Source organism: Elephas maximus, chromosome 19 (assembly GCF_024166365.1).
Source record: "Elephas maximus indicus isolate mEleMax1 chromosome 19, mEleMax1 primary haplotype, whole genome shotgun sequence".
Classification (NCBI taxonomy): domain Eukaryota; kingdom Metazoa; phylum Chordata; class Mammalia; order Proboscidea; family Elephantidae; genus Elephas; species Elephas maximus.
In genome coordinates, this window is record NC_064837.1 from 44,896,432 (window position 1) to 44,910,144 (window position 13,713).

A 13,713-nucleotide genomic window follows, 5' to 3' on the forward strand; every position below is an offset into this window, starting at 1 on the left:
AGGTAAAGGTCTGCAATAATGGAATTCATTGTTGGACAAAAAAGTCACAAAATTTCATAACCTCTCCTGAGCCAGTTGGAAACATTTGCTTCACCTTCCAGAGAAAGATTTTGGAAGGAAGTTGTAATCAAATCCGGATTTAAGACATGCATTTGTTTGAGGATACAGTATATATTCCACTTGATTATCGAGAGGCGGATTTTCAAGTGAGGCTCCCAAATCAGCTAATATTTTGTAGCCACAATTCAAGTACACAAGTTTTTGTCCTCTCCATAAGTGTATGATGGTTATAAAAACGTACGCTCAAGCCTCTGGGTTTTAGATCTTCTTATAGGAGCAGAACCGTAAACCCATATCACACAAGAGTTATACACACATCCACATCCGCATGATTAGATCTTATATATGAACACTCAAACACATCCAGTATTATTGTTGGGCAGGTTTATTTATTACATATCCTATACATAGTATAGATTACATCACCTTTGCACACGGGATTCTCCATAAAGAAATATTGATTTAAAATATACACACAGGATACACACATCTATTCAAATTTATTTGTTAGTTTATTAATTAAAAAAAAACAAATACTCCCTTTTCCCATTTATTGTTTTTCTTTCCTTTTATCTTTTTTATTTCTTTCCCTCCCTTCTAGATTTTCTCTCTTCTTCCTGAGTATTGACAAGAACCTTTCCAAAAACCACCCCCAAGGCACAAGCACTCACCGGCTAGTTTCGGTCAGAGTCAGCCTCTGCTCTCCCCACCTCGGCCTTGCTTGTGGCTGCTCAGGGCTCCAGTGTGGCCAGGGGCTGCCGCTTTTCCCTACTGCCTGCCCTTTTCCGTGCTACCGTCCCCAGCTGTGCTCAGAAGCCGCTCCTGCTCAGGAAATGGCAAGAGGCTGTGAGGGACGGCAGGGTTTTCCTTCTCTCCTCTTTAGTATTGGGGGTGGGGTGGGGAGCAGTTTTGCTCTCTCAGGACAAAGTGACCCCCACTGAAGTGGCCCCTCCATTACGCATCTTTAGAAACTGGGCTCCAGGAGCCACAATCCTGTTTGCTCCCCTCCTCAATGATGGGTACCATTGTCTGGGAAGAAAACAAGGTCTTTGGGGGGGGCCCACAGGCCCTCAGAGCACACAAGCAAGCAGCCCCCTCTTAGCTGACCCTTTAATTATTTGAGCTGGAGCTGAGCCTCAATTTGGGGCAGCAACACTTTCTAGAAAGCCTGGCTGGGCTGAGACTCATTGCCTGGTGTATCCGTACCCCCACCTGAGGGAGATTAGCTGAGGTGCAGACTCCAGGGCTTGGGAGCTAGTCAATTTCCTTCCCTTCAGAATCACCTCTTCCCAGAAGACAGACTTCCAAACCTATCATTTTGACATAGTTCCCACTCTCTAGCATCTCTGTGAGCAAAGTCTAAACTCTAATCTCAGAAAAGAGGCCTGAGTCCCTCACCCAGCACCCAGAGGCCACCAGGGGCTAGGAGCAACTCCCCAGAGAGTCAACAGACCACAACCCTGAACTCTGACTGCTGTGACATTTCACCCTGGTAGGGCACAAGCTATGATCCCAAATATTCCTCCTGTAACCTTTTCCCTAAATGAAGTGGCCCTCTTGACTTGCCTGTTGCAGAGAGAGGAGCAGCCAGGAAAGCCAAGAGCAGGGGATAGGAACCAGGAGGTGGCTGTCAGAGTCCATTGCCTGCACAGCCCTGGCCTTCAAAGCCCAGTGCTGTGACTTTTTCATGAATAAAAATAGCCCCAGCCCACAGTCCACACATCATTTTGGGCCCTAATTTATATACTACACAAAATCATATTCTCAGCCCACCAAGCTTCATAACGCCATTATTTATGGCACGGGTGGAGATTTTTTTTTTCCTAAAGAATATATTTATTACAGGTAAAGCCGACAGCAGACTCCATACGTCTGGCAAATCGAGAACAGGTGCTTTGCCTAACTGTGATTCCTTTGCTCTGCTCCCTGCTTTTTCGCTGGTGAGGCCGGGGAGCTCTCCCGACTTTCCCAAGCGTCCAACTGCTACTTAGAAGAATTGCATCGGATTCTTGTTTCCCCACTTGGGTCCCATGGAAAAAGCAGCTCTTCACGCTGTTTGGTTCCGGATCTGCCGGGCTGTCGCCCTTGGAGAGCGGGGGCGGAGAAGGAGGGGGCCGGCTGGGCGCCGGCATTGATCTTTAAAAAATCATTTTGAAATCGCCATAATGTGAAGAAATATGGCGCTTCACCCTCGTATTTCACACGTAATGACACGAGATGGCTTCATTTGGAAAGAAAAGTGGGCGGGAGTGTGTGCGTGTGCAGAGGTGATCCGCAGTCTTCCACATGGCCGAGGGGTATGGCCCAAAAGATGAAACCCCAAGTTACAATGGCCCCTCCTTTGTTAAAAGGACTGAACTGGGGGCGATGTTGGGACTCTGAGGGCAGTCTGCTTTGTACCGGCCCAGCATCTGAGAACCACGAGAAAATCAGCCCCAATCCACCCCTAAACCCAGCTGAACCCAGGCGGAACCGAGTCTCTCCAGGGACGTGCCTCACCCTGTGCCCCACACCAGGGATATGGCTGCACTCAGGAAAGGGGCTGGAGGAGCAACACTGGGAGAGGAGCCAGGAAACCAGCATTGGCCCCGGGAGAGTCTCAGCGCAGGGCCGCATAGTACACACCAGTAAAGCAGGCTATTTGGAAGCTCTAGTGATGGGGTCCTTGGGAGGGAAGACAGAGGAAGGTCGAGAGACTGTGACCCGGCTGTGCTCCTCGTCCACAGCCCCTATTCTTGTATTTGGAAGTCAGTTCTTGGAAATTGGTTTGGAAAGCAGCAATCCCCAATGAGAGGAGAGGACAGGTGAGATGAAGACTCGGCCTTAAGCTGGGGGGGGGGGGGGGGTGCGGAGGTGGAGATAACTCCGGACCCCTTCCCATGCCTCTGCTCTGCAGACATCTCAGAGAGGCTCTTTTAAGCCTTTCTTATGGTCAGCTTCACCATCTGGGCAATTTTAGGGGCCAGGCAGTTACTCAATTGAGGAAGGAAGAAATGGTTTTGCCCCCACCCCAATCCCTCTGACCAAGGCCAGAGAGAGGCCCAAGAAATTGAAAGGAGCCCTTGGTTAGTTGTCTTAAACTCTTTTAGAGGCTCAGGTTTCCAGGACCTGATGAATCCCCTTAACCTCAAACAGGTTCCAATTTCAGGACAGAGGTGGATTCTCAGACCCCCATTCCCTGCCGGGGGCTCAGGGGACCCGCTGAGAGCCTAGGCCTGTAAACTTCCCAAAATAGTGCGCAGAGAGCCCTTGCAAAGCTGATAACATTCCATAAAATCCCAACTTGTCCCTATCCCCTTTACTTCCTCTCCAGTGGATTGTTGCTGGTGTGGTTGTTTAATAAACATCTTCTGTCAAGGGGACAGAGGAGAGGAAACGAGGGCCTGTGGGGTGGGGGGGCAGGACCACCTCCTCCTTAATTATCCTGTCGGGCCTCTCGGGCTGTCCCCGGGCTGGGGCTCCCTCCCTCCCTCTCGCCCCTGCTCTCCCTCCCTCTCTCCCTTCCTCCCCACCCGCTTGGGGAGAGGGCTCCACAGCCTGCGTCCCTCCAGAGGCAGCCCGCTGCTTTCCCTCCGCCTCCCCTCCGCCCCCGCCGCCCCATGTCGAGAACCCCCCCTTACTGCAAAGGGGGGGGCCGGGCGGCCGGCAGCTCGGGCTGAGGTTACGTGTCTGCCGGAGCCCTGACGTGATAGCACATTGCATCAGCATAAAACAATCCATCCTCGATATGGAATGCGGTGAGGACGGATGACAGCGAGAGCGCAGCCCCCTCGCCCGATTGATTTATGTCGGAGCTGACGCTTTATCAGGCAGTCGGAAAAACTTTGACCAATCATTTTGCAAGGAGCGCTGAGCCGGGCTGCTCCACTGTACTTTGTTGGCTGAGAAGTTGAGCAGGGGGTGGGGGTGGGAGGGTGGGGGGCCGGGGGGGTCGCGTCCGAAAGCCCTCACCCTGGTCCGGGTGCCACCTCTCCCTGCTTGGGCGCCGCAGCGCGAGCGCTTCCCTTCCCCCTGCGAGCGCCCGGATAATGTCTGAGAATGTCCATTTCTGGGACGCTTAGCAGCTATTATGTCGACTCCATCATAAGTCACGAGAGTGAGGACGCGCCTCCAGCCAAGTTTCCTTCCGGCCAGTACGCGAGCCCCAGGCAGCCGGGCCACGCGGAGCACCTGGAGTTCCCCTCGTGCAGCTTCCAGCCCAAAGCGCCAGTGTTCGGCGCCTCCTGGGCGCCGCTGAGCCCGCACGCGTCCGGAAGCCTGCCGTCGGTCTACCACCCCTACATCCAGCCCCAGGGCGTCCCGCCGGCTGAAAGCAGGTACCTCCGCACCTGGCTGGAGCCGGCGCCGCGCGGCGAGGCTGCCCCGGGGCAGGGCCAGGCGGCGGTGAAGGCGGAGCCGCTGCTGGGCGCGCCTGGGGAGCTGCTCAAACAGGGCACACCCGAGTACAGTTTGGAAACTTCGGCTGGCAGGGAGGCCGTCCTGTCTAATCAAAGACCCGGCTTCGGGGACAATAAAATTTGCGAAGGAAGCGAGGACAAAGAGAGGCCGGATCAAAGTAAGTTATAAAAAGTGAGGAAATACCCAGGCCGAAGGCCAGGCAGGGGGAGGGGAGGGGAGAGGCAATAAACCGCGGACAATGTGAAGGGAAACCGCGGCGGTCACCGGAGAGCGAGTAGGGGAGGAGGGACGAGGAAGGAAGGAAGGAAGCTAGCTAGCTAGCTGGGACCCCCAGAGGGGAGATCGAGGCCGCTTGAGGAGGGCCGCCCTCAGGACTCCAAATCCCGGAGGCAACTGGGGCACAGGGACCAACTCGGTACTCTCGCCCTCCCGTCCCTCTCTCTCCGAGGCCCGGGCTGAAAGCCCGGGAAGAGGCCAGCGAGGGCCAGCGGGGAGAGGAGCTGGCGGGGCCTGAGGCCGTCTGCCGGCGAGGCCGAGAGCCCGCGCGGGCCAGGGATGGAGCGCGCGGGGCTGCCCGGGACTGCGCGCCTGGCAGCTCTCCCCGCGCCACGCGCAGACCGTAAAAGCCGGCCAAGGGGGAGGGGGCTCATTAGGATTTTATTTGCGAGGCAACAGCTCGGCGGAGAATCGTTCTGAGCAGATCTCTCGCAGTAGCCGCGCGGGGTCCGGAGCGGGCGCCGGCAGGGGCGGAGGAAACCCAGGACACAGTGGCTGAGCCCGCTCCCAGATGCGCCGGCCCCTCCCCGGGAGTCTTCCCCTCCGGTGGTCCCCTCCCCTCCCGCCCTGGGTTGACGCTGCCTTTTCTGCGGCCCCTGCTCCTCTCTGCGGCGCTCCCTAGCCCCAGCCGGAGCTGTCCGCCACGCGGAGACTCGGGAATCGTTTCTGAACTTCGGGGCGGACCGCCTGAATGGAGAAGACGAGATCCCGAAGGGACCCTGGGGAGAGGAGTGGTTGGGGAAAGCGAGGCTTTGCGGAGAGGCGGAGAACTTTACCCTCAGTCGGTAGTTTCTCCTCACTTCGCATTCCGGCAAAAGCACCCCTGGCTAGGACCCCCGGTTTGGCTAATGTCCAGGAGGTGGTACTCCTTGGGGGGGGGTGCGGTTCCTCAGAGTTTTTTTTTTTTTAAAGTTGACAAGGGCAAATCGGTGAGGGGGCTCTTAGCCCCAAATAATAACCCACAGGCTGTCGGGGACAAGTCCTCCCTCCTTTCTCTTCTTGGGGAGTGGGAGTCAGATATTTTAGCCTCTGCTTACCCTGCCAGATTTTTCACCAACACAGTGGCCCGTGGGCCCTTTGGGCTGTCCTTGCCTGCTAGAGGGTGCGAGAACTGACCCTCTCCCCTGAGGCCCCTGAGGGTTGCGCTACCTCCAAACTGCCAGGTTGAATCACAAGGGTTGGTGTTTGGGGAACAGGGCTCTTCCAAATCCTTCTCAGACACACTGGAACAGACCCGCACCCCAAACCCCAAACTCTGCCTGGAAAGCCCATTATTGCAAGGCAACCATTTGGCCAGGATCAATTATTAACAGTTTTTTCCCTCTTTCATAATTAATGCGGCCCCAGGTCCTATCCCAAGCAATCACATTAAGGAAATAGCTCTGCAAATTGGTAAGACATGGTACTTAGGGTAGGATGAGCCAGATTATTGTTTTTTTACTATTCAATGCTTTTCATTTGGGAAGAAGGAAGCTAGCAGAGGGTGGATGTTGTTATTAATTGGCTTGGCTTTTAATTGAAGAATTTTCTGAGTTCCAGGGAGGGGGAGAAGGTAAGGAGAAGAGATGCTGATATAGATTTCTGCTTCCTCTTTTTTTTTTTTTCCATTCCTCTACTCAGTTATCCCCTTCTCTGCTCTCCCACTTGGGGCCAGTTTTCCCCACATCATCTGTGGCACCTCACCTTGGGACTGGAGCACTCTTGCTCCCCAATTTCCCTGAACTGGCGTTAACCAAACTGCGAGCTGGGCAGGAGCGGAAAAGAAAGACTATTGCAACCATAAGTTATCTGTGAGCCCCCCGGAGCTCCCCTGTCCATAGGCTGGAGTTGATAAATGGTTGCAATTGGCTTGCATGTGAATTGGAGTGTGCTGGATGTTTGCGTCTCTAAGTGTAGGCCCATATATGCAGGGTGTGTGTGGTGGTGGGGAGGGTATCTACACGGACACACATGCCTGCTGCCATGTGGCCAAGGGAAGCAAGTTTGTGCTCAAGACAGGGTTGTATTCAGACTGGAGGGTTGAGAGGTCTCTTGGTTGTGGCTTAACAGAAGCACCCCCCAGCCCCTCCTCTCGCCTCCCAGACCTGGAGGCAGGACTCTTTAGGTCAGCCATCCCTGGCCAGTTCGGTGGTGCTGATTGTGGGGCTTCATGCTGGCTCTGATCTGAGTCCTAATCAGCTTGAATCCAAGCAAAGAGAATGATCGATCGAGAGGCAAGCAAGGCTTTGACAGTGCCCAGGAATACTGGACACACATTTGGCTCCATCCTCTCCAAAGGGCCTCTCACCTGAAGATGTCTATGGCAACTGCTGCCCCATGTCTGGGACAGTTTCTGGGAGCCTGAAGGCCCAGGCACCCATTTCTCCAATGTGTGATGGGGAGTGTAGACCAGGGGTGCACCCTCCTGGAAGTACAGCACTGGGGACCCTTCATACCCCCTGCCTTTCTTTGATTCTATCGCTGCTTCTCTTTCAGCCAACCCCTCTGCCAACTGGCTGCACGCTCGCTCTTCCCGGAAAAAGCGCTGCCCCTACACCAAATACCAGACGCTGGAGCTAGAGAAGGAGTTTCTGTTCAATATGTACCTCACCAGGGACCGTAGGCATGAAGTGGCCAGACTCCTCAATCTGAGTGAGAGACAAGTCAAAATCTGGTTTCAGAACCGACGGATGAAAATGAAGAAAATGAATAAGGAACAGGGCAAAGAGTAAAGATTACCACCAGCCCTCCCACCCCTTCCCCATCTCACTCTTATTTATAAGTGATAGCTGCAAAGCCAGTGCTGTCTGGGATGTATTCCAGTGAACGGGGAAGAGGGTCTTTCTTGTCAAAGTCCTCTTCTGCACCCAGGGTCTCTCTTGTTTCCTTTGCCCTCACCTGTTTCTCTCTTCTCCCCTGGCCTCAGGAGGAAGTTTTGTTGAGTTAGAAAGTAGAAGTAGTTGGTTACTAAGAAGGTGGTGGGCCACAAGAGAAGCCCTAGTCAAGCCCTTAGCACGTCCTTAATTTTTCTAGAGAGCCCCAGCCCCTCACTTCCTGCCTGCCTGTTCCCTCCCTGGACCTATCCAAAAGTCACCCAGGGATGCTCTGACTGCACCCAGCCTAACAGACACCTGCATACACAAAGCTTGGACTCCACAGTAATAACAGGGAATGCACACAGGCAACACTTCACTCAAATGAAGTAACACCCCAAATGCAGACCATCACACCCCCCAAGCCTGGTGCATCCCAAGCCTGACAGAACAGCGCACAGACCATGGGGCAAGCCAGGGTGTTACCCCTGGTGCTAATGTACCCCAGGGAGATGACTACAGATGCCCTTCTGAATGGGGTGGTGCAGCCCAAAGGGCTCAGCATTGCAAAACCACCTCCACAGAACTCCCAACTACCCCCAGGGGCACAGGCCCACAGGCAGGTGGGGCAAACCCAGCTCTCAAGCCAGGTAGACAAGGAAGGGCAAGGAAAGGGTGGGGGCTTTACCCCCAACACACATTGTTGCAGGAAATGTTTAATTCTGCATGATGCTTCCCTCTCCTTCCAACAAAAAGAACTCACACAGTGGGTCCTAGACCCTTGGTGGTGTTGTCTTCTCCCTCATCCATGCCCTAGTTGACAGAGACTGTAGCTTCTCCTACTATCCACCGGCCCTGCTTCCTTCAACATCCTCCCCAGCTCCAAATTCACTCCGTGCGGCCAAACCCACCTAGCACCAGCCAGTCAAGCCACCCCTTGTAGAAAAACCTCTTCACCCTTTACCCCCGCTAGCTCGATCCAGCTGTAGGTAGGAAGGCCAAGCCAGGAGAGTCCAATTGAGAATTTATTGTGAATAGATTCAAGTGCTTTATTCCTGGGGAAGTTGTTGGGAAGAGGCAGGAGCAGCGGCGCTAGCGTGTGGAGCACGGCGCATTCCTCCCCATCGCGCCCGCATCCCGACCCACTCGGAGGACCCCCGGGCCCGGGAGCCGCCAGCACCAGCGCAGAACGGGACCGGCCCCAGTGCTGGACTTTGCCCCCGGTGACTCCGGCTTGGATGGCGATTTGCGAGACTAGCGCGCGCGCGCTCCCTTTCGGGAACAGTCCCGCGTGCAAAGTAAAGAGGCATAATGGAACCTAAGCCTCAGGCTGAAACTTACTCCGCTTCCCTTTCTCCCCCGGCTACCCCACCTCGTCAGTCCCCTCCAATTCCATGGACTCTTGCTCCCGCTCCTCCAGGCATTTCAGTAGAAGTTTTTGCTTTGTCGGTGGCTGTCGTGAAATTGTGCTTGTGTTTTGTGGTTTCCTTGGGGTGATTGTCTCGCCTGTTTTCAGTTGTCGCTTATTTGGGAGGGTTGTGGGTGGGGGTGGGTAGGGTGAGGGACTTAGAGCTCTGGTTGTTCGTTTTGGAAGAAAAAACCAAGAAAAATAACAAAAAATATATATCACTCTAGAAAAAAAAAATCTCTCCTCGTGTCTTATTCTGTGTTGGCTCTCCCCACCTGCCCTAGGTTGAGATCTTGGTTGCCAGGAGAATAGCTTGGAAAAAAGGGAAATGCCTGTGCCCAAGAGGTTCCTCCTTAGATCTGGCAGAGCAGACTTCCCTGTGGAACAGACTGCTGATTCTGAGACCCTCTGTCCCAGACCCAAGGTCCCGAGATTATTGCTTACACTACCAGTCTTCCAAAAGGACAACTGGGAGACTGGAAGGGCAAGGACAGGAAACTATGCAGTTTGGAAAGGGTTTGGGTCTCTGGGTGAACAATGGCGTTTTCCCCCAAAGTTGTGCTGGCAGCTTCCCCACCAGCTCCTGGAAGCAATTTCTCTCTCAGCCGCCTGAGAACATCACCCTGGCTTGGCCACTTGAAATGCCAGGCAAGCCAGGAAGGCAGAGACTTTCTTCTGCTCTTCCAGGCAGTGGGGAGGCTGTCTGTAGAAGGAGGCCTGGGGAGGGCAGGGCTCTCTCTTCTGCTCAGAGGGAGTGAGCTCCTAGGGTTTTCAGCCCCCACTTGGGGCTGGAGGCTCCAATTTGAGCCTTGGTCTGAGGTGGGTTGGTTTAGCAGGGGCTGAGGCCTGGGGAGGCAGTTGGCAAAGGCCGGGAGAGGGGATTGGGTGAGGAACAGAAGTGTTCCAGGGGAAAAAGTCCCTTTGCAGTCGGACCCCAGAGGCACTTTTCTGTCCCTTCCAGCCTGCGTGTCCCCGGCAGAGCCCCTTAGGAGGACTGCGGCTTCTCGGCAGCCCTGCTTTTCTCCCCCAGGCGTTGGGATTCCGCCTCTGCCGGGCTGGCTCTCCTGAGCTGCCCCCGCCCCCAGCCGTCCACCCGACCCACCTCAGCGACGCGGCAGCAGGCGGAGACCCTGCGGGTTGGTTAGAGGTGAGGACAAAGCCTGACTCCAGAGACAGAACCTTAGAAATGAAAAACCAAGGCCTACCCCCCTCGAACGAAAGGACGCACCGATCAGAGAGGTGCCAGGAGAAAGCGCAGCTCGCGGGCAAGACCGAACCTCGGACTCGCAGGCTCCAGGAGAGTTCCGTTAGGGACATCAAATGAATCCGCATTAGCGGTTGTGTAGCCTAGTCTCTCCCCATCCTGGGCTCCTGGGGCCCAGCCGGTGCTGAGAGTGTGTGGAGAAGGCCGGATTCCGCCAAAGGGAAACGCAAAAAGCAAGGCTGCAGCCGGACGCAGCGCTGCGGGGTAGCGGGTGAGAGCGCCCGCAGGGGCCTCTGGCGGCGGCGGCGTCTGGGTCCCGAGCCCGGGATGGCTTCTTTAAAGACAAACAAAGGCGAAGTTGCGGAGGCTCGGAAGCCGGAGATGGGGAAATCAGTTGTCATAAAGGAGAGATTCACAGAGAGACCGCAAGAGTGCGAGGCAGAGAAACCGGGAGAGGAATTCAATGCCGTGTGCGCAGCAATAAAAGAATATGACCGCTATAAAACTTTATAGCGTATAAATTTCTGAAGGTTAAGAAACTAAACAGCAGCAAAGCAAACTGAGAGGGGAAACTTTCCGGATCTGAGAGCTACAGCTGGGCCTGTGCTCCGCTGGGCCTGGCTGGGACTGGGTGGACCCGGCAGCCCCCACCCTCACCCGCCCAGGATGCGGGGCTTGGGGCTTCCGGGAGCCCCAGGAGGCAAAGAATGGAGAAGAGGGAAGGAGGAAGGAAGACACTTTTTTTGTCGCAAATCCTTTGGAGACCGCAACTGGGACTCCTGTCTTTGTTCTTCACACCCCCTCCAGAACCGAGCGTCATAAACGAGACGCCCCCCCTCTTCCCGGGGCTTACACACACACACACACACACACACACACACATACACACGTCTGGCGGAGCCAGACGTCTGGGCAAGGGCAGCCTCTTCACCCTTTTACAGACCCTTCCCACCCTCTCAGGCCTCCTCTCCCCCCTACAAAAAGCCCAATTGTTTCTCTTCGAAATTTGAAACAATTGTGTAAGGCTTGCAAAGTGCTCGTTTCCCCTTTTTATGGGCCATAAAAGGCGCACTGCTTGGCGGTCTCAGCCAGAAATTAGGGGATTGGGAGGTGGGGGAGTTAAGTACCAAAGAAAAAAGCTTATGGCTTCTTTTCTCTCCCCCCCCCCCCTTTTGCTTATTTTAGCTTATCTTCAAAATTTCATGAACGGTTTCTTGATTTCGATGCCTTTTCTCTCGCCCGCTTTGGTTTCCCTCCCCTCTTTTCTGCCAATAATGAAAGTTTCGCTTGTGGCCTCGGCCGATCGCTCTCGGAGAACCTGGCCGAGCCGTTGGCGGTGGCGCCTTTTCGCAGAGCGACCGCTAGATGGCACTCTTGCTCCACGTGAAAATCCCCAGTGCGGCGGCTGCCTGCGCCTGCGGCTCCGCGCAGCACTTGGGTCAGCCAGGAATCTATGAACTATCGCTACCAAAACTGATGAGTAATTTGTCCGTAATAAAAATATAGGGTTCATTATGGCCGCTTCCCCCGTTTTATAGGTTTCAGATATAGCAGTGTTTCCCTCCTCTCCTCAAACCGTCAATTTTCTGAAATTTCCCCACGAGGAGGGCTCAGCGCTCATCCAGTTGCTGTGTTCGGTGGGCCAATAAATGCAGGAAAAAAGGAGAATTATAATAATAATGGGAATAATAGGCCCAAATAAAAAGAATTGAGTCATAAAGAATAAGATTTTCCTGGGAGGGGACAAGAGGAAAGCCTCCGGCTGCCGGCTTGCGGGTCAGGTGAGCCGGGCGAGCAGCCAGAGGGTCAGAGGGAGAGGAAGCTCCCGGACCCGGCTGCCCGGACCTGCCGGAGAAGGCAACCGGGAGAGCCAGCCCCGCTTTCCCCCCACCCCACCCCACCCCACCCCACCCCCCCACCCACTCCACCCCCCACCCCCCAGTTTTAGGGCTTTTTTGCAGATTCAGAGTTGCCCAAAACTGGCGGGGCGCTCCGCGCGGGCGGAGGATGCAGAGTCTTTGTACGTGTCGGGGAGCTAGGCTGGGCGCGCGCCTGGCAAACCCTGCGCCGGACAGGGAGTCCCAGAGCGGCGAGGTGCGGAAAGGCTCAGACGTCGCCTCCTCGGGATGCTCTGGGCGCCCTAAGCCGGGCCGCCAAAAAAAAAAAAAAACGTTTTCCGGCTGAGTGCGGGAGCAGGCACCGCAGCAGGAAGCGGGAACTTGGTTCTCCTCTCCCCGCGTCCCGCGGCTTCCAGGTGAGAGCTCCAGCTCCGCGCGTCCCGGGGCCCGATTCTGGGCCCCAGGCAGACCTGGGCGGGGGGCGCGGGTCGTTTGGTAACTTGGCAGTGGAGGTCTGGACTGGGGCACGCTTGGCTGTGAGACTCACGCGCTGCCTGCCCACCTTCTTCGCGATTCTAAGTCCCCCATTTCTTCCTGGTCCGGCCCGATTCGTGCCCTCCATCCGGACAAACCTGTGCGAAAAATAGATACCCACCTACACACACACACACACTGTCAAGACCACCCCAGCGGCAGCCTCTTTCTTCCCCCAAGACCGAATGCAAACAGGCAAGCGGGGTTCCTCCTCAACTTGAGTTTCTCTAATAAATCTGCAGTCCGTTGGGTGTTTATAAATTATCTCCTCGTTCTTTCTTGTTTTTTCTTATAATAGAAACATTTTCCTTCCATCAGGAATTTCTGGCACGGTGTAGGGATGATTTAGAACAAACCATTGAATTTCTACTTCGCCGCTGAGTCCTCAAATCATGACCATAAAATTCCCCGCACTTGATAAAAAGGTTCGCTTCGCCAACAACTTAACTCTGCCTTCTGACGCCGCACCGCTCCCTCAGCCACGCGCTGAAAATTCAAGCCCCTGCCTTCTCTCCTCCTTTTTGCCTTTCTCTTGCTCACTTTCAGCCCCTCTCCCATTCTCCAGATTCACTTTTGAAGGACCAGGTGGCCCCACTGGTGCGGGTGAGGGCTTCCCTTTGGAGAAGGTGATAGTTTTATTTTTATAAAGGTTAGGGTGCAGTGGGATCCCCAAAAGTCACCCCTCCAAAAGCAAACCACCCTCCCTTGTATAAACACTGGGTTGAATGTATTTGTAAAGCCTCCACTTTTGTTACCAGAAAATTTTCTTTCATTTCTTCCTTCCTTCCCTTGGTTGATCAATTGCTGTAGGAGGCCTTTGCTTCTGGCGGTCAGATGGGCCTTCCATAGCCTAGCCACCACAGTGGCTAGGCCCACTAGACAGATAGGGCAGCAGACCCAAGAGCGTGGCACCCAGCCAGCTTGCTCCCACCTTCAGTCTTTCAGGTCCCAGGTCCCCAGGCCTGGAGGGAGAGCCGGGTTTAACTAGCTGCTGCCCAAGGGAAAAGGAGAGAAAAAGGGAGTTCATCGACTTGCTCCATCTGAATTCTCTCCACCCCAAGGTCAGCTTAGGCAGTGCCAATGGCTCAAAAGGGTCTTGAGGATGCTGAGGACTAAAAGACAACCCTCAATACACACCTTGCAGCCACACAAGGGAGGGCACAGGTCATGGGCACCTAAGCCAGGTGCCTGGGCTGAGGTGCC

The 13,713-nt window shown here is 54.8% G+C and overlaps 1 protein-coding gene across 1 annotated transcript; it reads left to right on the forward strand.

The window, feature by feature from the left end:
- Nucleotides 1-4,098: 4,098 nt before the first annotated feature.
- Nucleotides 4,099-7,453, forward strand: HOXB9 (homeobox B9). The gene is made up of 2 exons (XM_049858937.1): nt 4,099-4,615; nt 7,210-7,453. Exons 1-2 carry the CDS (start codon nt 4,099-4,101, stop codon nt 7,443-7,445), a joined length of 753 nt encoding a protein of 250 aa, XP_049714894.1. The 3' UTR covers nt 7,446-7,453.
- The last annotated feature ends 6,260 nt before the right edge of the window (nt 7,454-13,713 follow it).